This window comes from Elgaria multicarinata, chromosome 5 (assembly GCF_023053635.1).
Source record: "Elgaria multicarinata webbii isolate HBS135686 ecotype San Diego chromosome 5, rElgMul1.1.pri, whole genome shotgun sequence".
Taxonomy (NCBI): domain Eukaryota; kingdom Metazoa; phylum Chordata; class Lepidosauria; order Squamata; family Anguidae; genus Elgaria; species Elgaria multicarinata.
This window is the reverse complement of record NC_086175.1, coordinates 133,697,566-133,722,955: the sequence shown is the minus strand read 5'-3', so window position 1 is coordinate 133,722,955 and position 25,390 is coordinate 133,697,566. Positions and strand designations below refer to the sequence as shown.

At 46.7% G+C, this 25,390-nt stretch overlaps 1 protein-coding gene and 1 long non-coding RNA gene across 8 annotated transcripts in view; one reads left to right on the top strand and one right to left on the bottom strand.

Annotated features, from left to right (window-relative positions):
* FAM168A (family with sequence similarity 168 member A) overlaps positions 1-25,390 on the bottom strand; it is a 219,641-nt gene that overhangs the window by 21,148 nt on the left and 173,103 nt on the right. For 3 of the 6 annotated variants that reach the window (XM_063127282.1, XM_063127286.1, XM_063127285.1), the window contains one exon: positions 19,300-19,425. The exons of 2 other annotated variants lie outside the window; for them this stretch is intronic. In XM_063127282.1, coding sequence (XP_062983352.1) covers positions 19,300-19,425 — 126 coding nt within the window. The remainder of the gene's footprint in view (positions 1-19,299; positions 19,426-25,390) is intronic. One more of the 6 variants, XM_063127283.1, reaches the window with a different exon arrangement.
* LOC134399782 (uncharacterized) lies at positions 11,204-14,563 on the top strand. Of its 2 annotated transcripts, none has more exons than XR_010025512.1 (3): positions 11,204-11,380; positions 11,801-11,908; positions 14,550-14,563. It is a non-coding gene; the product is annotated as an uncharacterized LOC134399782 (long non-coding RNA). The 2 variants fall into 2 exon arrangements; XR_010025511.1 differs by lacking the exon at positions 14,550-14,563 and adding an exon at positions 11,993-12,185.

Sequence of the window (25,390 nt, the reverse complement as noted above, 5' to 3'; positions counted from 1 at the left end):
AGGCTCCACAATCCCGTCATTGGGCACAACCCACTGGGAAACTCTGCTGCCCACAACACTCTAAAATGAACAAGAACACACCCATGCACATACACACACATGCCCGCGCACACATGTCATTGCCTATCACCCCTTCCATTTCAAGGGAGGCTGTGCAGGAGCAGTTCCTGGCTGATGGTGTCCATTGCACTGCTTTTAACCCTCTTTCAACAAAACCACTTAGTTCAGCTAATACAAAGGATCTTTCAGTGTGCTTATATTGGAGTCTGGTGGTGGCAGTGGTTGGGACCCAGTGCTTCCACTCAGTGCATCCAGTTGCTAAAGTACATGCAGACACCAAGCCAAGCCATTGCTGTCCCCCTACTGACCTTCAGAGCAGAAAAGGACCACAATGGAAGCAATACACATGGCTCACAAGGTGATGCTGCCACCTACGCCATATTATGTATTTGATTTATATCTCGCCTTTTCCTCTAAAGAGCCCAAGGTGGGATACGTGATCTTCCCCTTCTTCACTTTAACCTCACAACAACAACCCTGTAAGGTACGTTAGGCTGAATGTCAATGGCTGGTCCAAAGTCACCCCCCGTGAGCTTCATGGCTGAATGGGACTAGAACCTGAGTCTCCCAAGTCCCAGTCCAACACTCTACACTACCCTGGCTCTCATCTATCCTGGCTAGGGAAATCCCTCCAAGTTTCCAGAATGGAACTAAAGTACTGAAATGGAGGCAGGAAAAAGTCCTACACAGACCATGACTGGCCTCAGGCTGCCTTGCTTCTTGACCACGGGTCTGTACCAACCAACCCCATTCTCCCCAAACTTGATCCTGAAAAGCAGAGATGTGGAACATGTGGCCCTCCATATGTTGTTGGACTGCAACTCCCATCATCCCACACCATTGGCTAGGGCTGATGGCAGTTGTAGTCCAACAACATCTGGACTGCCCTACATTCCAGCTGTAAAGGAATTGGCAGGGAGATCTCATACATTTGCTCATGGCTCATTTATTTATTTATTGCATTTTACATCCCGCCTTTCTTCCTCCTTAAGGAACCCAAGGCAGCATACGCAATCCTCCTTCTCTCCATTTTATCGTCACAACAACCCTGTGGAGTGGGTTGGGCTGAGAGTCTGTAACTGGCCCAAAGTCTCCCAGTGAGTTTCCACAGCCAAGTGGGGACTAGAACCCGGCTCTCAGCCCAACACCCAAAACACTACACCAAACTGGCTCTCATGACACAGAGGCCTAATCTACACCAAGCAGGATATTGCACTATGAAAGCGGTATGAAAGCAGTATATAAAAGGCAGGAGCCACACCAAGCAGGATATAGTGGTATGAAAGTGGCATATGGTATGTGTCAATGGGCCCCAACAGTTGTCAATGCACTTCAATACTGCTATAAAGCAGTAGTGTGGCTCCTGCCTTTTATATCCCCCTTTCATACCACTTTCATCATGCAATGTCATGCTTGGTGTAGATTAGGCCAGACTCGCTAGCACATCCGTGATACCAGAGAAACATAGCTAGCTGCTTCATCCCTTGTTAGACTATTTGACAATGCAGCCCAGCACTGCCTACTCTGACTGGCAGCAACTCCCCGGGGTCTCTCCAGGCAGAAATTGGCCTTTCCTATCACTGGCTACCTGCCCCCTATAACTGGAGATGCAACTGAACCTGGGACCTTCTGCAGAAAGTTAAAGAGCAGAATGTATCCAAGCCTTCTCTACAGCAGACCTGCTACAAATATAAATACTGGTGCATATTTGGGCAACACAGAGAACCAGAAACAGATATTTCAAGGGGGCCTGAGAGTTTTCATTTATACTCTGTTTGCATGGAAGATGCAGGAAATTCCATTATTTCTGGACTTACCTGAGAGGACAATCTTGTAAACTTAATTCAAAAGAACTAAGGTACATATATCAGACCACACCTTTTTATGCTTTAGGGTGGATTCCTGCATTGAGCAGGGGATTGGACTCGATGGCCTTGTAGGCCCCTTCCAACTCTGCTATTCTATGATTCTATGATTCTATTCTGGACTAATCTGAGATACAATCCTGCCAACATTTCAAAGATGAAAAGAGGGTCTCTCTAATGTATTTGTTCTCACTGCACACCCACCCACTTTTAAGTGTTGTAGAAGGCTCTTTGCAGCTTGCTGCATCCTGAACTGACCGTTAACTGTTTATTTAAAGGAACAAACTAAGAATGTTTATTAGAATATCTAAATCTCACCATAGATAGAACACATTTACTGTCTGGATAGGAAGCTATGTGGAGATGGAAGGGTACTAGCACAGTGTGCTGATGTGCATGCATTTACACAAATGTGCAACGATGTAAAAGTAAGGTTCTTCTGCTCCCCAGTCAGAGATTTATTTATTTATTTATTTATTTAATTACATTTATATACCGCCCCGCAGCCGAAGCTCTCTGGGCGGTTTACAACATTTAAAAATAGTAAACATTAAAAGTATACAATTTAAAAACACACACACACACACACACACACACATAAAAACAGTATAAAAACAACAGTATCCATTTAAAAACAATTGTGGGGTCCATTAAAAACAAACTTAACGTTGTTAAATGCTGTTAAAATGCTGTTAAAATGCCTGGGAGAAGAGAAAAGTCTTGACCTGGCGCCGAAAAGATAACAATGTTGGCGCCAGGCGAGCCTCATTGGGGAGATCATTCCACAGTCGGGGGGCCACCACTGAAAAGGCCCTCTCCCTTGTTGCCATCCTCTGAGCTTCCCTTGGAGTAGGCACTCAAAGGAGGACCTTAGATGTTGAGCGCAGTGTACGGGTAGGTTCATGTCGGGAGAGGCGTTCCATCAGGTATTGTGGTCCCAAGCCATGTAGGGCTTTATAGGTTAAGACCAGCACCTTGAATTGGGCTCGGAAACATATAGGCAGCCAATGCAAGCGGGCCAGAATCGGTGTTACATGCTCAAACCTCCCTGTTCCAGCTATCAATCTGGCCGCCACATTTTGCACAAGCTGCAGCTTCCGGACCGTCTTCAGAGGCAGCCCCATGTAGAGGGCATTGCAGTAATCTAATTTGGAAGTTACCAGAGTATGGACAACTGAAGCTAGGTTATCCCTGTCCAGATAGGGGCGTAGCTGGGCCACCAACCGAAGTTGGTAGAAAGCAACTTAACTTAATTTAACTTAAGAGACTGACCCAGCATCTCCCCAAAAAGGCTAAATAGGGACAAAACTGGATTATTGTGATTATTACCTGGTCATCGTCATCTTTGGGAACTTGAAAACGTGCCCCGAATTAGATAAGACCCAAGGAACTGAGTTGCTACTTTTTTCGCTGGGAGGTGAGGAAAGGCAGCCAATTGTGCAATTGTAAATTTGCCCCAAATCTGACACTGAGCTAAAGAACAGAGGATCACAGGAAACACATGGCAAACCACAGTCATTCTTTGACTGGGTTCAGACATCATGATAACCCATGATTATTTAAATAAGCCTTGATTACTTAATTAACCCATCATGTTGTCTGTTGGGAGTTTTTTAACCAATGAGGGCTTATTTGGCCAAAATAATATTTATTTATTTATTTATTACATTTTTATACCGCCCAATAGGCGAAGCTCTCTGGGCAGTTCGCAAAAATAAAGCAACCAACAATCTAAAAACACAAATACAAAATACAATATAAAAAAACACAACCAGGATAAAACCACACAGCAGAAATTTTTATAGGATTAAAATATGGAATTAAAACAGCAAAGTTTAAATTTAAGTTAAATTAGGTGTTAAAATACTGAGAAAATAAAAAGGTCTTCAGCTGGCGACGAAAGGAGTACAGTGTAGGCGCCAGGCGGACCTCTCTAGGGAGCTCGTTCCACAGCCGGGGTGCCACAGCGGAGAAGGCCCTCCTCCCGGTAGCCACCTGCCTCACTTCCTTTGGTAGGGGCTCACGGAGAAGGGCCCCTGTAGATGATCTTAACTAAAGGTCCGAGCAGGTACATATGGGAGGAGGCGTTCCTTCAAATAACCTGGCCCCAAGCCATTTAAGGCTTTGAATGTTAGTACAATAACCCACTCTGATAACCCATGGTCTGCAGAGTGGGTTATTTAACCCATCCTGAGTTATCTCGTTGTGTGGCGGTCACTATGGTTTATTTTGCCTGGCTACAGAGCTGTGCTGCAAGAGTGGTTAAAACAGCTGCCGCTCTGCTCTTCACTGGCTTACTGCTTAGGAACACATTAAAGCAACCAAGCCAGCAGCGTAGAGGAAGCAGGCTATGAGGTTTAGTCCTGATCTTGCAACCCACAAAGTGTTATAGGGCCTATTCAGACAACACACTAAGCCATGGTTAGGCTGCTAACCCTTTTCCAACAAATGGTCAGTGAGTGTGCTTAAACTGTGGTTATGTAGCCACCATGGTTAGGAATGGTTCACATGACATGCTATGTCATGGGTCACATGACACACCAAGACACAATGTTTAGCTCAAAATGCTTAACCATCGTGACTTAGTGTATCCTCTGAACAGGGTCACTGGCATCTCCAGTTATTTGGTGCACCTGGGATTTTTGCTGCTTTCACAGCTAGCACTGGGATTTCATGGTGCACTGGATGCCTCCTTAGTAGAGGAGGCTGGCTACGAGGTTTGGTTCTGATCCTGCAACCCACCAAGGTTTTCTAGGCATCTCCCACTTCTGGAGGCACTTGGGATGTTCCCTCCTTGGTGAATTATGGTGCAGGGCTTTGATGGTGGATTGGGTGCCTCCTGACTGGGGAAAGCTATAGATGAAATTTTCATAGAATCATAGAATAGTAGAGATGGAAGGGTCCTATAAGGCCACAGAGTCCAACCCCCCCGGTCAATGCAGGAATCTACCCTAAAGCATCCCTGACAGAGGGTTGTCCAGCTGCCTCTTGAAGGCCTCTAGTGTGGGAGAACCCACAACCTCCCTAAGTAACTGGTTCCATTGTCGTACTGCTCTAACAGTCAGGAGGTTTTTCCTGATGTCCAGCTGGAATCTGGCTTCCTGTAACTTCAGCCCATTCGTCCGTGTCCTGCACTCTGGGATGATCGAAAAGAGATCCTGGCCCTCCTCTGTGTGACAACCTTTTAAGTATTTGAAGAGTGCTCTCATGTCTCCCCTCAATCTTCTCTTCTCCAGGCTAAACATGCCCAGTTCTTTCAGTCTCTCCTCATAGGGCTCCTCATAGGACCCCTGATCATCCTGGTTGCCCTCCTCTGAACACGCTCCAGCTTGTCTGCATCCTTCTTGAAGTGTGGTGCTCAGAACTGGACACAATACTCTACATGAGGCCTAACCAGGGCCGAATAAAGAGGAAACAGTACTTCATGCGATTTGGAAGTTATACTTCTATTTATGCAGCCCAAAATAGCATTTGCTTTTTTTTGTCCCAATCCTGCAAACATCCTGCATTTCAACAATACCACTGTTCGGGTGGGAAGACATCAGCAGGACAGGGGGCAAGGGAGGTGAATCGAATTACACACAGTAGCTGAATAAGCTACTCACAGTAGCTTATTAGTGCCCTCCTGTAGCAAGGGATCGTGGGTTATTTAAAAAACAAGTTACAGTCAGTAGTTTATTAACCCATCATGGGCCATCGTGATATCCAAACGCAGCCTGAGAACCACATAATTGCCTTCTCTTTCACTGACTTCAGGGTCCGGATCCAGTATTAACAAGCCAATTTTGAGATTTTAGGTATGAGCTATAGAAGCCCATCAGTCTTGCCACAAACAGGGGCACTGTTTCTCTGAGCTCAACTACACATTGTCAGAAAGGTGCTATTAGCATCCTGGAACGAGCTGCGTAGGCTGATTCAAAAGAGAGGTATTTTATAAAGCATCTGTTGCAACGTGTGCCATAAACCGCATAATTAAAATACAAGGCAAAAGCCAATTAAGAACTCAGAGCAAATTCCACTGCCATCGATCTACACAGTATGTGGCATATCTGGAGGTAAACAGAACAAAGACCCGAAGCCGGTGTATCATTGATGAAAATGGGAGCAGGATGAGACCCTCGGCGATTACTGGGATTATATGTGGAGTTTGGTGCAATGCCACATGCAGTTAGGGTTTGAGTAGAGGACTTGGGCGTTACGCTCTCTGTATTTTTGAACAGGAAGGCAATGACTTCCATGGGTTATTTACCGTGTCTGGGAACTAAAGTGGGATACGGGCTCGTGGAAGAGGCTCATGCGAGACCCACACAATGTCCAACTTCTTTTTCCCCACTGAGCCCCATGCCGTATCACAAAATGCCCTTGAAAAAACCCTGTTTCAAAAGCAGTTTGCTGAGCATCATGGGGTGGGGAAAAAACCCTACTCACAGAAGTAATTCCATGCTTCTTTGGATCATAGAATCATAGAATAGCAGAGTTGGAAGGGGCCTAGAAGGCCATCGAGTCCAACGTCCTGCTCAGTGCAGGAATCCACCCTAAAGCATCCCTGACAGATGGTTGTCCAGCTGCCTCTTGAAGGCCTCTAGTGTGGGAGAGCCCACAACCTCTCTAGGTCATTGGTTCCATTGTCGTACTGCTCTAACAGTCAGGAAGTTTTTCCTGATGTCCAGCTGGAATCTGGCTTCCTTTAACTTGAGCCTGTTATTCCGTGTCCTGCACTCTGGGAGGATCGAGAAGAGATCCTGGCCCTCCTCTGTGTGACAACCTTTTAAGTATTTGAAGAGTGCTCTCATGTCTCCCCTCAATCTTCTCTTCTCCAGGCTAAACATGCCCAGTTCTTTCAGTCTCTCCTCATAGGGCTTTGTTGCCAGACCCCTGATCATCCTGGTTGCCCTTTTCTGAACACGCTCCAGCTTGTCTGCGTCCTTCTTGAATTGTGGAGCCCAGAACTGGACGCAATACTCTAAATGAGGCCTAACCAGGGCTGAATAGAGAGGAACCAGTACCTCATGTGATTTGGATCTTGGCCAATGTCTGAGCTGCAGGGCTTCTCTGCCAGTTCATCCCCACCCTCTCCCCAAATACACAAAAGGTGTGTGTGTGTGTGTGTGTGTGTGGTGGGAGGACTGAAACCTTTTGCATGTTTGCCATCAAGCCCTCATGGAGTTTTTTCTAGCCAAGTGGAAGGATTACGGTCACAAAGTGAATCAGCCCCAGGGTGAGGCAGCTAGGGGGAAAGAAGGAAGGTCCTTTAACACACACACACACACACACACACACACACACACACACAAACACACGTGGACTTGCCTCTCCACCTGCTTCTGTTTGCCAGGTTCTGGACCAGCTCTTGCATGACTGTCTCTAACCAAAGCACACATGCTCCGAGCCAGGCAACAGAGACCACAAGGGGAGAGAGGAGGCAGATTGCAAGGAATGCGTAGAGTACTGTAGTTGTAGATGGCTCAGGAATGTCAGCACAGCCCATGTACCAAAGGCATCCATCCACCTGGCCTTTTCCCCAGGTACAACGCCATGCCGCGCAACGTCATTATTTGAGGCCTTGAGCTTTGTAGGCAGCAGGCTCCGCGCAATTAAAAGCAGGAACCCATCAAGCATTCATGTTTCCAGTCACACAGATTTGGCAGAATGAGGGCATGTCTACACCATGCCTGTATTGCGGGGTAGTCCTTGGATCGTCCCTATGGCCTGGTTCAGACAACACACTAAACCATGCTGCTTAACCACAAAATGGTTAATGGAATCCATTAACCATTTTGTGGTTAAGCAGCATGGTTTAGTGTGTTGTCTGAACCAGGCCTGTGTGTCGACATGATGCACAGGGGATCCTAGGGGCATCCCAGGACTATCAAGGACTTACCCCGGGATATCAGGAACTGCAGAAAACCTGACTTTTCTGCAGTTCCAGGACCATCCTACGCAGTGCGGCCATGTGTCCGCTGCTCCTGGGTTGTCCTGTTCTCCCTGGAAGTAGCGGGGACCTTAAAATGGGCATGGAGCTGCACGGCAGCAGTCCGTGCCCATCAGGGGTGGAGGGTGAGGAGTGGGGTTGGGGTTTTCCCCCCCTTACCTTTTGTGGTGGAGCGTGAGTGTGCTCCTCTTGTTGTTGTTTTTAAAAATGGCGGCCGTGACGTCCTTCTGGGACATCGCGCCGCTGTCTAGACACCCAGGGAGGATGTCAGAAGCCGGTAAGTCCGTGATCCTCACCCTACACCCTTGTGGTGTAGACATGCCCCAAGACAGCAAAGAGAGTCATTAACTGGTTTACCTTAAAATCATAGAATAGCAGAGTTGGAAGGGGCCTCCAAGGCCATCGAGTCCAACCCCCTGCTCAATGCAGGAATCCACCCTAAAGCATCCCTGACAGATGGCTGTCCAGCTGCCTCTTGAAGGCCTCTAGGGTGGGAGAGCCCACAACCTCCCTAGGTAACTGGTTCCATTGTCGTACTGCTCTAACAGGCAGGAAATTTTTCCTGATATCCAGCTGGAATCTGGCCTCCTGTAACTTGAGCCCATTATTCCGTGTCTGGAATATTAGCCTGTAAATGAAGCACTCTGGATCCTACTCACAACCAGACCTGCTTCATTCTCTCTGTTAAATCTGCAATTAGCAGGAGCCCATTTTAAACAAAGACCTCAACCTTCAGCAAACTCACCTGCTGAGCAGGGGCAAAACAGCGGAGCGAGTTCAAAATAACAAGAGCAGGTGGGAAGGGGAGATCTCTGCACTCCTTCATGGACTAGACTTATGTATCACTAAAGGTCACCTTAGCGCAAGAGAGAGATTTTCCAGATAGCTTTGTGCGCACCTCTGCCCTGCTCTCTGCAGGGCCATTTGCATTATTGACAGCAGTGCTGCATCTGTTCATTTCCTATTAAAAACAAGAACGACTTGCTCCTTGCAGTTATACAAAAACACAGAAAAGCTGCCACCTTGCCTTAAAAGGGCAAATTGTGACATCAACACAAAACCACGCCAAGGTCACCTTGCGTGGAGTAATTGGCAAACAAGGAATGGAGGTGGGGGAAATACCTCTTAAGGTCGCAGTTGTCAATCAAATATCCAAGCTAAGCCAAAAATGCAGGTTGCTTACCTGTAACTGTAGTTCTTCGAGTGGTCATCTATGCATTCACACATATGGGCTTTGCGCCTGCGCAGAGACCAGACCGGAACCTACTATAGCTGAGTGGAACGTTTTTGGCGGGAACCCCTCCCCCACGCTACCGCGCATGTCCATGGGGTTCCCGCCCTTACCTCAGTTTACAGGAGTCCGACATTGTGCCCCCATAAACATGAGTGTAAATAAAGTAAAGTACATTCCACAAAAACAGTGTGTCATCTATAAGTCTCACACCACCAAGTGGGGATGGTGGGTGGGTTGTGTGAATGCATAGATGACCACTCGAAGAACTACAGTTACAGGTAAGCAACCTGCATTTCTTCTTCGTGGTCTCTATGCATCACACATATGGGCGAGTAGCAAGCTGACATACCTTTGGAGGTGGGTTGGTGCATCATCTGAAGATCTCTGAAAGCACTGTCCTCCCAAATGAGCAGTCCTGCCTCGCACGGGTGTCCAAACTGTAGTGCTTGACAAACGTGGATGGAGTGGACCACGTTGCGGCTCTACAGACTTCAGTCAGTGGAACACCTCTGGTGAAAGCCACCGATGTTGAAACAGCTCTGGTGGAATGAGCTGTCACAGGTTTCACTAACTCTAATTTAGAGATAGAGTAGGCCAATTCAATCGTCTCCACTATCCAGCGTGACAACCGCTGGCAAGAGACAGGGAGTCCCTTAGAAGGCTCACCATAACAAATAAACAATTGCTTTGTCTTTCTAAATGTCTCTGTCCTGTCTTTGTAAAAAGCAAGAGCCCTTCTTACATCCAGAGTATGCAAAGAAGACTCAAGAGGTGTAGTTGGATTAGGAAAGAAAGCAGGTAAAGAAATATGCTGGGACAGATGAAAAGTAGACACTACCTTAGGCAGGAAGGCTGGGTCTGTGCGTAGCACAACCTTGTCCTTATGAAAGATAGTGTATGGAACATCTATCCTAAGAGCTTTAAGCTCACTTGCACGTCTTGCTGATGTGATGGCTACTAAAAAGACAGTCTTTAAAGTAAGCAGCCTAAGGTCTGTCGAAGCCATGGGCTCGAAGGGCTTGCGTGTCAATGCTTGCAGCACAACTGACAGGCTCCAAGGAGGCACGATAGTCTTCACAGTCGGTATCGTGTTCTTCAGACCTTTCAGAAATTTTTTGGTTGTTGGATGGGTAAAAGGTGTAAAACCATCCACACCCCGGTGAAAAGATGTAATCGCAGCAAGGTGAACCCTGATAGATGCGAGCTTAAGTCCCTGCTGGAATAGTGTCAATAAATAATTGAGGATGAAAGATAAGTGGCAAGATTCTGGTGTTTGATCTTGTCCTGAAGCAAAGTTCCGAAATCTTTGCCACTTTGCTGCATAAGTTTTCCTTGTGGAAGGCTTTAGTGCTGCCAATATAATGTGGTCCACAGTCAAAGTTCTAGTTCCAGAGGAGGAGTGGTTGTTATCCTCCATGCAGTCATCTTGAGGGTCGACAGATCTGCGTGTCGAACTCTGCCTTGGTGTCGAGACAGTAGCTTCGGTGTCGACGGGAGCCTGATGTAATCCCCTCTTGATAGCCGAAGGGCGTGAGCGAACCACGTCTGACGAGGCCACCACGGAGTGATGAGGATGCAATTGGAGTTGTCCATCTGGATCTTGGCTATCACCCTTGTCAATAGTGGGAAGGGAGGAAACATGTACAGGAGATTTCCTCTCCAAGTCCTGGTGAAAGCGTCTCCTAAAGATTGATCTCCTCTTCCTGCCCTGCTGCAATACTTGGCGCAAACTGTGTTGTCTTCGGTAGCGAAGACATCGACAGCAGGGTGGCCCCAGTACCGAAAAAGGCTTTCCCGCACCTCGGCGTCGAGTTCCCACTCGTGATCGACATGGAAGGACCTGCTGAGGGAGTCCGCAATAACGTTGTCCTTGCCGGCTACATGGATCGCCGTCAGGTAAGTCCTTCTCTTTATGCACCAGTTCCATATCCTGAGTGCAGACCGATTCAGAGGGTGTGACCTTGTTCCACCCTGCCTGTTGATGTATGCCACCACGGTAGTATTGTCCGTCGCGATCAAGACATTCTTGCCCTCGATCAACTGTGCAAATGCTCTTATTGCATTTTCTACAGCCATGAGTTCGAGGTGATTGATGTGCTGTTCTCTCTGTGATCGAGGCCAACGACCCTGAGAGGTTAAAGAGCTGCAATGGGCTCCCCATCCTTCTAAAGATGCATCCGTCGTGATCGTTACCGAAGGCGCGTCTTGTTGGAATGGAACGCCTTCGAGAAGAGTCGACATCGAGAACCACCATCTCAGAGATGCCCTCACTTGCTTCGGTATCGAAAGGTAAGTCCGTCGAGCATTGTGCCTGAGATCGAAAGTCCTCAAAAACCAGGCCTGCAATATCCTCATTCTGAGTCTTGCAAATTTTATGACTGCCGTAGTAGCTGCCATCAATCCTAACAGTCTCTGAATTGTCCATGCCGAAACCTTTCGGCGGCTCTCGGTATCGATGGCTAACTGCTGTAAGGTGTTCGCCCTGGTTGACGGTAAGTATGCCCTCCCGTCTCGAGAGGATAGAGTTACCCCTATGAAGTCCAATCTCTGCTGTGGAGTCAAAATGGACTTTTCGTGGTTGACCCACAGCCCCAACGAGTCCAACAGGTTGAGGGTGGTTAGTATATCCGACTGGAGCGCCTCGCTGCTGTCCGCTACGAGAAGCCAATCGTCCAGGTACGGATACACGTAAATGCCTTTCTGCCTTAGGTGGGCGCATACCACCGCCATAACCTTCGTGAAGACCCTCGGCGCCGTGGCCAATCCGAACGGAAGAACGGTGAACTGGTACTGGGACGCTCCGATCGAAAACCGAAGGTAAGCTTGATGCGACTTCCTGATGGAAATGTGGAAGTACGCATCCTTCAGATCCACCACTGCAAACCACACTCCTTTCTGTAGAAGCTGCAGAATTGAAGTAACCGTTGTCATACGGAACTTCCTCGGGGTGATGAACTTGTTCAGTTGTCTTAAGTCCATGATCGGTCGAAGACCTCCATCTTTCTTCGGGACCGTGAAGTAACGAGAGAAAAATCCCTGATTGAGTTCCTCTGCAGGTACGGGAGAGATGGCTCCCTTCGATAGTAAGGTCTGTACCTCGAGCAGCAGAGGAGGGGATGGAGTCGTTACTTTCACGCCGGAAAAAGGAGGGAGGGCATCGAGCTCGATGGCATAGCCCGAGTTGATGATAGTGAGCACCCAGGAGTCTGTTGTAATTGACTCCCATTGATGGTACTGGGGTGCTAGGCGGTTCGCAAAAGGGAGTGGATCTGGATCTAAGGAGTCAAACCCGCTGTTTCTTGCTGAAGTCGGGTTGCCTCTTGTCATGTTGGTATCTGCCCTGGTAAGGCCTCTTCCTCTGCAGCTGTTGTTGTTGCTGCCGAGGTTGCGGCTGGTATTGGGGCCGATGCTGTTGCTGCTGCATCGGAGGTCTCCATTTTCTAGAACGGTATTGAGGTTGCGAGGGAAAAGTAAACCCCATCTTTTTAGCAGTCGTCCGAGCTTTATAGATGGAGTCCAGCGTGTCATCGGTCTTGCTGTTAAATAGACCTTCTCCATCAAACGGCATATTTTCTATCCTGGCCTTAGTCTCGTTGGTTAGATTTGAGGATCTAAGCCAGGCATGCCTTCTTAACGATATGGCCCCCATCATCGATTTTGAGTGGCAGTCCACCTGGTGTCGAGCGGTGGACAACTGCTGCCGTGCTATACCCGTTGCTTCATTTTGAAGAACTCTTGCCACCTCTCTTTTATCCTCTGGGAGGTGATCACACAGATTACCAATCTTCTCCCAAAGAAAAAGTTGATAACGGGCCATAGTTGCTTCATAGGCTGATGCCCTGATGCCCAAGGAGGATGACGAATAGACTCTTCTGCCCGTCATGTCTAGCTTTCTCCCCTCTCTATCCACTGGAGCAGAATGTGCTTTCTGGGACTGGCCCTGTGCTGACTCAACCACTATTGAGTTCGGTTTAGGGTGCTGAACTAAAAATTGCGCACCCTCTTCCTGCACTTTATACAGAGTCTCTAGGCGTTTTGATGTTGCCTGCGTCGACGTCGGTGTCTTCCAAGTCAACTGCGCTGCCTGCTTTAGCGCGTGAGGGAGAGGGATCGCTATCCTCTGGTTCGTGGTAGTCTGGAACACATCGTAGATACGATCTACCACAGCCTCATTAGCTTCCTGGGTCTCTATCCCCAATGCTCTAGACATTCGCAAAATATGGTCCGAGAACCTAACCATGTCGTCTGATGGGGAGGAAGGGTCTCTATCTTGGACCTCATCCTCCGGTGACGGAAAAGAAGGAGCGGCCGACACACCCGATTCCGAGTCCGAAGGATAATGTTCCTCGGGTGATGATACGGTGACTAAATGTAAATCATCCGTCGATACCGCAGGAATCGCCACAGTCGACGCCGACGGTTGTTGTCGAGGCGTCGATACCGATGATCTTTGAGGCGCTGGTGATGGAGGCAAAGGAAAGCGACACACCCTAGTTGTAGGCGGGGGAAGAGCATAGTAATCCTCCCGCGGATACTGTTGTTCCTGAAAATACCTTTGGGGGCGGTATCCCTCCCATTGGTATTCGTCACCCCTCGCCTGAGGTTCAGAGTAGCGAGAGGTTGCCTCCCAATCACGGCGTGGTGTTAGCCTTGGAGATGGCAACAATGGAAGTTCTCGCGGTCGAGGGGGCTGGTGAGAAGACGCTGCCGACATCGAATCCCTCAGTTCGCCTTCTGAGAGGCTAGGCGGACGGGTCGGTACCGCTGGTAACGAATGTGTTCTCGATACCGAGGGTGGTCTCGACATCGAGGCGGCAGATACCGAGGGCGGTTTCGATACCGAGGCAGTGGGAGCAGCGGGAGGAGTAGATTGACTCCTGACCGGCTCTACTGGAGGAGGCGATGCTAAGGAGGTTCTCTCCGCATCCCTCTTTCTCTTCTTTTTCTTCTTCTTCTCAGTCTCAGAAGAAGGAATTGGAGTTCTGGCTTTTTTAGAGTCCTTTTTAGCCTTTGAACTCAAGAATGACCGACCAGGCGTGAGGGGTATCTCAGCCCTATGAGCTCTGGTCTGCACTTCAGTGCTTTGGTCTGATGATTTGACCGGTGCGGTCTTAGTAAGTGCCGTCTTATGAGTCACGGACTTATGAGCCGCAGTCTTCTCCATTGTCGGGGCCTCAGCGGCCTTGAGAGCCTTCTCCCAAAGAACCGAGCGGAGTCGGTCTGCTCGATGTTTCCTGGTCTGTTTTGTAAAGGCCATACAATGATGGCAGGTCTCGACAACGTGCCCTTCACCTAAGCACAATATGCAAAGGGAGTGTCCGTCCGATGGAGGGAGCTTAGCCCCGCACTTTACGCACTTTCTAAACGGTGCTTTTAGTGCCATACAGGCCTCAAGCGACGAAGTCGCTGAGGAAAATCTAAACTACAAAAACTATTTTTTTTTTTTTTTTTTATATAGGATAGATAAAGGAGAAGAAAAAACGCCGAAGCGAGAAAAGAAGAGAAAGAATTAGAGTAAAAGAGAGATTTTTAAGACACAAACGCTAAGAGGTTGGTTCTATGGTCTATGCACGATGGCGGACGACGAAGAACTGAGGTAAGGGCGGGAACCCCATGGACATGCGCGGTAGCGTGGGGGAGGGGTTCCCGCCAAAAACGTTCCACTCAGCTATAGTAGGTTCCGGTCTGGTCTCTGCGCAGGCGCAAAGCCCATATGTGTGATGCATAGAGACCACGAAGAAGAACTATCTGGATGCAAGCCAGTTTAGACTTATTAGGTGTGGTTTCAGCATCCTCCAACTCTTGGAGGATGCAGGTCTTCGTGTTCAATATCCATCTAGCTCCAAAGGCCACTTTGACAAACCTAAACGGAACATGTAATGGCTGGAAACAGAATCTATGTGGCAGACTTCATATGACTGAGTGCCATATGGATCTCAGCATATGCTGGGATCTGAATCAACTGGAATCTTGAATGCTACCTTCCATTTTACTGCCCAGTCCTCCTGTTCCAAGATCACTGTGTGTGCCATGCTTCACAGTGGTACCCTATACTGTCAGCTTCACCCTACCCGGTGCCTGTTTACACTTCCCTGTGCCTGTTTGCATTCTCTTTCCCTCCTTATTGTTTACTACAACTTTATTAGATTGTAAGCCTATGCGGCAGGGTCTTGCTATTTACTGTGTAATCTGTACAGCACCATGTACATTGATGGTGCTATATAAATAAATAATAATAATAATAATAATAATTTACCACAACAGTTGTAATGACAGCCAGAATCTTACATAGGCAGCAGTCACAAAAGTCACTCCACAGAGGAAGTCCCTTGAAACTCTGTCAACCCACGTGTAGGAGCCCCAAGGAAGTGGGTGGCATGGGCACAGCCATTTGAAAAAGAACAGTGCTCTGCACATGCTTACTAGAAATCAGAGAGGGACCATGATAAATCTCTGCACAGAGGGATTTTTCTACCCTGAAGTTCCCTGGGAACAAGATCCACTCAGAAATATAAATCCACATGGTCCAACTATCATGTAGTTTTGCTTTCAAGCGGCTGCCAGTCCACCGACAGCACACAACCTAGGGAACGCCAGCTAGTGTGAAACGCTCCATTATTATTATTATTATTATTTATTTATATAGCACCATCAATGTACTCCAGCCAGCCTTTGGGCAGGACCAGGCCTCCAGGGCGTCATTAGTCGAGCAGTGCAGCAATGGCAAGAGCTCCTATCTGTTGCTTCCTGGGCTCTGTTCAACACAATGGTGACGAAGCCTTAGGGTGATGGTTCAGCTTACCTAACAGAGACCTCCTCTTCTCCCATACTCCATCATGACCTCTCAAAGCAAATTAGGAATTGCCCTCTTAAGTTTGCCATCTACACTCACACAGATCCACACACATTGGACTGTGAGGGGCACAGAGAATCACTCTAAACAGCTCTGTTTGCACATCATTTCTCTTCCCCTCCTTATTGTTTTATTATGGTTTTATTAGAATGTAAGCCTATGCGGCAGGGCCTTGCTATTTACTGTTTTACTCTGTACAGCACCATGTACATTAATGGTGCTATATAAATAAATAAATAAATAAATAAATAAATAAATAAATAAATAATAATCATTGTCTTGGGCTGTAGCTGCTTTGCCAAGGAGTCAAAACCAAGGAAAGTTCCTAGGCCAATCCACAAAGCTTTATTGCAAACAATTAACACTTCTGTAACACAAACTAGGCACCTTTATGGGACAATCCCCCCTAGGCAACGCTATGCAAATTAAGCAAAACAATTGACCGTTCAAAGGAAAGGAAAGGCTTTTCAAATGTCCCAAGCTTCAAGTTGGAGGAGGGAGCACAGACGCCTTCTCACGAAAGCTCTCCAACTGTCTCTTTGCTGCTAATCTCACTGAACGTTTTAACTTCCGGGGATTCCTAGCATCCAGTAATGTTTTGGAAGGTTCACCCCCGGAAGTTGACTCCCTGTCTCTTGAGAGCATAGGATCTGGCCTTGGGGAGACAGACTCTGGGAGGGGCGCATTCGCAGCTGGAGGCTCTCCCTTGTGAACTTCCTCCCCCACTGGCTCCGCATATTCTGAATCAGAATCTGTTTCTGATGGACTCCCTGCGTCACCTGCTCCCAACACTGGAGCAGTAGGGGCATACATGACAATCATGATAAGCCAGAGCAGTGCTGGCTCCGGTTTTGGAGGGCCCTTGGGAAAGACACCCTCAACGAGCCCCTTCCTCGGTAAGCCAACCTTCTCACTGCCATTGTCGCCAGCTGTTATTGCTCCTCATCCTCCTACTCATCATTGCTACCCCTGGTGTGTTTATCATAGAATCATAGAAGAGTTGGAAGGGGCCTACAAGGCCATCGAGTCCAACTCCCCACTCAATGCAGGAATCCACCCGAAAGCATCCCTGACGAATGGTTGTCCAGCTGCCTCTTGAAGGCCTCTAGGGTGGCAGTCAGAGTGTAACAGTCAGAGAGACAGCAGGCAGTGACACCTCCTGCACCTCCTTCTCACTACCACCACTGTCTGGGTCAGGGCGAGAGGAGGTGAGAAAACAGTTTGCAATGGGGAAGAGGAGGAAGAATTTCAGGAGGTCCTTGTCAGTGGGTGCCCGTTGGGGTATGGGCCATCAGCAGGGGCCCAACCATGCCTATCCTTGACGCTGGCCCTGAGTGTACTGATGCACACTGGCTGATTACTCCCACGTGGTTTCACCTGCAATTGGGAGTGGCTGCCCAGATCCTCTGTCCGTGGATTGTTTATTGTGACCCTGGCCTGTTTGTTTATGACCCTGGCTTTCTTGGGAAGAGACAAGCCAGAGTTCCACTAAACAAACCATGGACGAAGGCTCGGTGGTCCGTGCAGCTGCTCCCACTTGCAGGAGGAACCAAGCGGCCGTGACTGAGCAGTGTGCACAAGCATGTGGCTTGTAAATGATAAGCCAGGATTCTCCAGAGCCCTCATTTATCATTGCATCCAAACACGCCCAGTGCCTGCTCCTCATCACCCCACCCCCATTGTAGACTTGGAAAAGCCAGAACTATTTGGAAGCAGGGTAAGAAGGTTGTTTTTAATTATTATTTCAGTTACCATACTTCTTTATTGCGATCCATAGATCCATGAAGATATTATTTCAGTTGACTTTCAGTGTCCAAAGTGGGAGGAGGATGGTTTGGTAAACATAATGGGTTTTCTGATTTCAGCACACCCCTTCAAAGCTTCCTGGGAGAAGGGCATATATCATAAACAAATTATGGAACGATCTCCCCAACGAGGCTTGCCTGGCGCCAACACTGCTTTCTTTTCGCCACCAGGTCAAGACTTTTCTCTTCTCCCAGGAATTTAACAGCATATGTTAGAGCAGTTCGGCAATGGAACGACAGTATCCTGACTGTTAGAGCAGTACGACAATGGAACCAGTGACCTAGGGAGGTTGTGGGCTCTCCCACACTGGAGGCCTTCAAGAGGCTGCTGGACAACCCTCTGTCAGGGATGCTTTAGGGTGGATTCCTGCACTGAGCAAGGGGTTGGACTCGATGGCCTTGTAGGCCCCTTCCAACTCTACTATTCTATGATTCTATGATATGCTGACTTTTTTAACTGACCCCAGAATAGTAATTTTAAACGGATATTGTCTGTTTTTGTTTGTATTTTATGCTTTTTATGGTTTTAAATTTTATATATTTGTTTGTAATGTTCACTGTTTTAATTTTTGTAAACCGCCCAGAGAGCTTCAGCTATGGGGTGGTATATAAATGTAATAAATCATCATCATCATCATCATCATCATCATCATCATCATCATCGGTTCCTCTATGATTTAGGGATCTGCTGCTCATACCCAATTCACTCTTTTCAACAAGCACAAGAAGATTTTAAGATGCTTCTGCAAAGCCTATCAATGCAAGATTGTTCTCAATTTCTCAACAGACGATTTACATGGGCTGGGACCTATTCTACGCATTAACAGAGAATTCTGGGCTGTAGCATTTCAGACTCCACAGTGCTGCATGCCCTCCACACCCCCAGGTAAAAAAGCTCCCCGATTGTTGTAAAGTAGCACATCAGAGATAATGGTTTAGCATAGCCCTGTTCCTGACGTTCTACTTTACTACATGCAAGGAGCTCTTCAGATTGGGAAGGGGGTAGCATTTTAAAATACAATCCCATTATTGCAGAGTCTGAAGGGGTTCAGCCCAGAATTCTCCCACCTCCTTCTGCACTGCGTATAGAACGGCTTTGGGACTTTCAAGGTGTTTAACCTTTTTCATCCTGGAACCCCTTAATCCACTGATTGAACTACGAGCAACATCAGGCAACCTGTTTCTAGAAAACAGCATTCGTGACCAATCAAGTCCAATTCAGTGATCTTAACAAAGAAAGCTGCCTTACGCCAGTTCAGACTATTTGCCCATCTATTTGTCAGATCTACTCTGACAGGTAGTGGATTTCCAGGGTCTCGTTTTAAAGACAGGGAACATTCCCAATGGAGAGTGCCCTGTTTAAAAATGACATAGCTGGCCTCCAATATTATTTCTGTCTCTTCCAGCTAAACTATAAAAATAATAATTTAAAAAGATAATGAACACAACATACAATCCATACCCAAATCAAAAGGGAAGGAAGGAGGGAGGGAGGGAGAGAAAAAGGCAAAACAACCAGTAATAACCCCAGAAGTAAAAAATCTATTTACTGAATGCTGCTGATGAAGCTTGGTAAGTTCTGTTCTCGGTCCCAGTGTCCACTGGGAGGTGAAACGTACCCTCAGTGGCACAAGAGGACGATGTCTGAGGCCAGGCCTGTTTCATCAGAAGCGTAGCTTGAGTGAAGACAGAAGAGAAGGTGTTATAAAGGGATGGCAATCACAATCAAGATGCAGTTATCCATTTTTAAAATGCCCCCTTTTTTTTGGTGACATCCAACTTTCCCCTTCACTGTGGGGCAATTTCTACAGATAAAAGAATCGGTTTGGAGGTCGTTGGAACTATTAACGTGGCCTGAAAACGTCATTAGAAATCATTTTATCCTACAAGGCACACAGATGATATGAGCAGTTGCCTTGAATCTATCACAAAATGTAACCGATTTGGGGCTATCATACATAGCTGTCCAGAAAAATCGGTGTCTACAATTTTGTAAGATATTTCATGGAGGTCCAGTCACCCACGGTCGGAGTAACTGGGTCCAGAACATTTGTAAAGTAATTATTAAGGTTTGAAATGACTGGTGGGTGGGCTGGGAGGATTGGTTATTTCCTCACCCTCAATACCTGCTTTGAAATTGTTCTGCACCCCGTTGGGACTGATCACACCATTCTTCCCTTCATACTTGCCTCCACCCAACTTTGCTTATCGCCCCCCCCCCAACTCCATTGCTCTCCTGTTTACTCAGAGCCATATTACAGTTCATAGAATCATAGAACCATAGACTAGCAGAGCTGGAAGGGGCCTACAAGGCCATCGAGTCCAACCCCCTTCTCAATGCGGGAATCCACCCTAAAGCATCCCTGACGGATGGTTGTCCAGCTGCCTCTTGAAGGCCTCTAGTGTGGGAGAGCCCACCACCTCCCTAGGTCACTGGTTCCATTGTCGTACTGCTCTAACGGTCAGGAAGTTTCCCTGAGAACCCTACTGAAATCAGCCACCGTGCGGTGAGGCATTCGAGCCCAGCTGTAACTTCTACAAGGATCCAGCGCAAGCATTTACGCCATGATATGGAGAGTTTTCATCCCCTCTTTTGCACCCACTGGGAACATGGTGGGGGAGCCCTACAATGTGATGGTGCCGATCCACGTGGCGAGGCGGGCGCATGATTTGCATGCAAGTGCTCCCAAGTTCAATTTCCAGCACTTCCAGCATCACTGGCAGCAGGACTGGGAAAGACCTTTCTCGGCTCAAGAAAGCTGCTGCCAGAGTGAGTAGACCATAGATGGACCAATGGTCTGATTTGACATAAGGTAACTTCACATGGTCATATGAATACTTGTAGGCATTATGGCCAGGGTGAAGGTAACTTCCCATTGGATTGGCCATTGGGTTGAGGCAATCAAGTAGTAACTGGAAAGCAATCTTCAGCTCTCGCACACACACACACACTCTCCCCAACTCCTCTTCACTGCCTCTCTTCTTCCATCTTTCTAAACTGTTATTTGAATGATGGACCCCTTTCCAGATCATAGGATCATAGAATAGTAGAGTTAGAAGAGGCCTACAAGGCCATCGAGTCCAACTTCCTACTCAGTGCAGGAATCCACCTTCAAGCATCCATGACAGATGGCTGTCCAGCTGCCTCTTGAAGGCCTCTAGTGTGGGAGAGCCCATTATTATTATTATTATTATTATTATTATTATTATTATTATTTATTTATTTATTTATTTATATAGCACCATCAATGTACATGGTGCTGTACAGAGTAAAACAGTAAATAGCAAGACCCTGCCGCATAGGCTTACAATCTAATAAAATCATAGTAAAACAAAAAGGAGGGGAAGAGAATGCAAACAGGTACAGGGTAGGGTAAGCAGGCACAGGGTAGGGAAAAACTAACAGTAGAATGTAACAGTAGAAGTCTGCACAACATCAAGTTTTAAAAGCTTTAGGAAAAAGAAAAGTTTTTAGTTGAGCTTTAAAAGCTGTGGTTGAACTTGTAGTTCTCAAATGTTCTGGAAGAGCGTTCCAGGCGTAAGGACCACCTCCCTAGATCATTGGTTCCATTGTCATACCGCTCTCCCTAGGTCATTGGTTCCATCGTCGTGACACTCTCTTTCTGATTTGGAGCAGACAGGACTGGAGTAAGCTAGATAGGATTGCAGTGCAGTTTCAGAGCAACGTCCTACCTACTTCTGGATCTCTTCTCCAATACCGCCACAAAAGGAGGACACCCTAAGGGTCTGGGCTTTTTGCCATGGGCAGTTTTCCAGTGGTGGTGCTGATGGAGGTGGCAAGGAACAGACAATGGTGCAAGAGAAGACAAAAGACAGGAGGGGGTGGCTCTGAGAACATGGACTATAGAACGGAAGACATCTTCATTCATTGAATGAATGAATGGATGCTTTTCACACATTTGGTCTCAATGGTTGGCAAAACTTTTCAAGACTCTCAAAGAAATTACTACAGCAGAGCAAGGCTATGCTTGTACTACCCGAGCGAAAAGTACTGTGAGAGAACAGAATGGTTCTGGCTTCTCAAACCCACTTTGAAAGAGGGTTTGTTGGGAGAATAAACCACTTTGCAGGATAACTAAAGACCATTCAGAAAGATCAGCTTTTTTTGCACAGTAAACATGCACACCATTCAGATGCATTTCCCCAACACTGGATGTGACGCATTACCTATTTGGGGAAAATGTGAGCCTTCCCACTCAGACCACACCTAGCAATATTGTGTTTGCTGAGTAAGATGTGCTTGTATGGGTGTCCCTGGCACTTATTTTATTGATTATTGTATGCAGTGTTTTATTTCTCCTTGGCTCTGGAGTCCCCTAGAGTTCAGTCCAAATGTGAGAGTGCTCATCCAGTAGGACATTTTTTTCCTTTTTAATTTGCTGATCTCTCCCTTACTGTGCAGAGAGAGCACTGGACTGCCTTACACCCATTTAAAATAAATAAATTAATAATTAAAAAATAATAACAAGAAAATGAAGAGAGTAAGCAACTATCCCTCATAGCACCAATGCTGCTCTCTTTCCGGCACCAGGTTAAGACTTTCCTCTTTGCCCAGGCATATGACAGCACATCTTAATCACCCACATGTTTAGTTTTTTAACGGTTTTTAATGCTTTATGTGTGTATGTTCTGTGTTTTAGAATTTTAAATTTTGTATACTCGTTTTTACCTTAATTTTAGAATTTCTGTAAACCGCCCAGAGAGCCCTGGCTACGGGGGCGGTATATAAGTGTAATAAATAAATAAATAAATTTTACAAAGGCTAACATCCATACACTTCAAAGCATCAGAGCAAGACTGCGGTTTTGAACATGCAGCTCACATCCATGTCACACAATGACTAGCTGCTGAACCGAGTCCATTGGAAAGCATAATCTGTGAGATGATATGGAGGTTCTGTGCACAGTGCTACAGCCATGGCAAAGCCCTATGAAGAGAGACAGAAACAACTGGGCATGTTTAGCCTGGAGAAGAGAAGATTGAGGGGAGACATGAGAGCACTCTTCAAATACTAGAAAGGTTGTCACACAGAGGAGGGCCAGGATCTCTTCTCCATCCTCCCAGAGTGCAGGACACGGAATAACGGGCTCAAGGTAAAGGAAGCCTGATTCCAGCTGGACATCAGGAAAAACTGCCTGACTGTTAGAGCAGTACGACAATGGAACCAGTTACCTAGGGAGGTTGTGGGCTCTCCCACCCTAGAGGCCTTCAAGAGGCAGCTGGACAACCACCTGTCAGGGATGCTTTAGGGTGGATTCCTGCATTGAGCAGGGGGTTGGACTCGATGGCCTTGTAGGCCCCTTCCAATTCTCCTATTCTATGATTCTATGATATACATCATCCTTTGCTGTTTATTACTTTATTTATTTATTTATTACATTTCTATACCGCCGAACAGCTGGAGCTCTCTGTTGCTGTTGCAGTCATCCTGCAACAAACCTGTATGTGTTAAGCAGCTCTTGGTTAACAGCAGTCACCAAACATCTGAATCTGATGTATTTTATTTTATTTAAAATATTTATGCCTTTCTCCTTTAAAAAAATATTTAATGTGGCTCACAAAGAGTCAAAAGCTACTGAAACATCAAAAATACACCACCACCCCATCGTAAAATCCTACATTATAATGGAACAGACTAGGAGCAATAAAACAAATGAGCCATCAAATGATCAGGAGAATAAAAAAAATATCGCCACCTTAATAGCAATAAAGTCCGTGCTCTGCAGGGACTCGCACCTGTCTGTTTCCGCAGCTCCCACTCAGGCACAGCTACATTTTTCCTGTTGAGTCCCAATCGATCACAATTACATTTTGGTGAGCGGAATGGAGGATGAATCTTAGGAAGGAGAGGGCAGCCGAGATCAGGAAGTACAATTCTTCTACTTGGATTTAGGGGTGCTAATTATACCATTTCTGCGAGGGAGTTGTATTTCTTTCAGTTGGCTGAGTTCTACATGGGGGGCGGGGGCATGCTGGGGAGATCTGTAAATGTCACCCTGAGTTTGGTTTCTTGGCTTGGGTTTTACAATGCTATCTATAACATTTGTTTTGTTTTTTTCCCCATTGACTAGTACGCTAGGTACACTTACCTTGAAGTAAGCTCCATTGAATGCAATAGGGCTTACTTCTGAGCAGACATGCATAGACTCTACTATCTACAATGAGCAGGGGGTTGGACTCGATGGCCTTATAGGCCCCTTCCAACTCTACTATTCTATGATTCCATGATCTATTTAAAATAGCTAAGACTCACATTTGTTGATGTCCAGCCATGTTCCCTTTGCCGTCATCCATTGTCCTTTTGACCCTGCCCATTACTGGAATGACACCCCCACCCCACCCCGAGACATCTTCAATTTTGGAACGGGTCTCTGGGCTGAAAAAGCTTCCCCACCTCTGTGCTAAGCCAATACACTTTGCGATACCTCCCATCCAATGGCTCTTTTCTTGCTTCTTCTCCACCACCACCCCCAAAGCTGCTACCCTACTATGCGTAGCTGTGCAGCTCCGTTAGATACTTTCATCCATCCATACTCGCCTCTTCTCTGTTAGCCACACTGATTCCTGGTTGAGTGCCCCCCTGCCCCTCAGAGGCCCTATGCAACAAAAGACATGGGGCTCATCTACACCAAGCAGGGTATTCCACTATAAAAGCGGTATGAAAGCGGTATATAAACGGCAGGAGCCACACGACTGCTTTATAGTGGTACTGAAGTGCACGGACAACTGTTGGGGCTCATTGACACATCTACACCAAGCTGGATATAACAACGAAAGTGGTATGAAAGTGGTATATGGTCTGTGTCAATGGGCCCCAACAGTTCTCAGTGCACTTCAATACTGCTATAAAGCAGTCGTGTGGCTCCTGCCTTTTATATACTGCTTTCATATCATTTTCATAGTGGAATATCTTGCTTGGTGTAGATGAGCTCATGGATACCCTCCCTGGAATAGGATCTGGCGGCAGCAGCCATTCTGGCTGGTAAAATGGCAGCTATAAAATCCATGTGAGGTTGAGCATCCGAAGGTTGATTGACATCATACCAGTTTCTTTAAGGAAAGGTCTTGCCTGACCTTCAAGCAACTTCCTTACACACACACGCGCAGATACACACACAAAAGAAAAGCAGTAGCTTGAGACACCAATAAAATACCACTTAGTTGGAATTCAATAGAGCAAAAAGTCTGAAATGTAGAACAGTTTAGGAAGAAGTTATTTCATGCATGGCTTTCTTTAAATAGCCATATATAAGCCTTTGCCCTTGTTTATACATAACAAGGATACTGAAATCTAAATGAAACTAGAGACCTGCAGTCAAAGTTGGCTGGTTGGTTAAAAAACAATACATGAAAATCAGTTTCCTACACTCTAATACCATCTTTTTCACCTCACTGATTTATAGTTCCTCATATCCAAACACTTTACTTGTGCTCAATACACAATGTACCCTTCCCCTAAGCCTCTCAGGAGGGTTTCCTCAGCCAAACTGACCTTCCACTTCCTTCACTTTTCATCACTTGCTGACAATTTCTCCTGAGCAGTTAGAACTTTTGTGAACATTCAGTGACATCACAGCAGTACAACCAATGACAGGTTAGCAAGGTGAAGGATAATGCTCA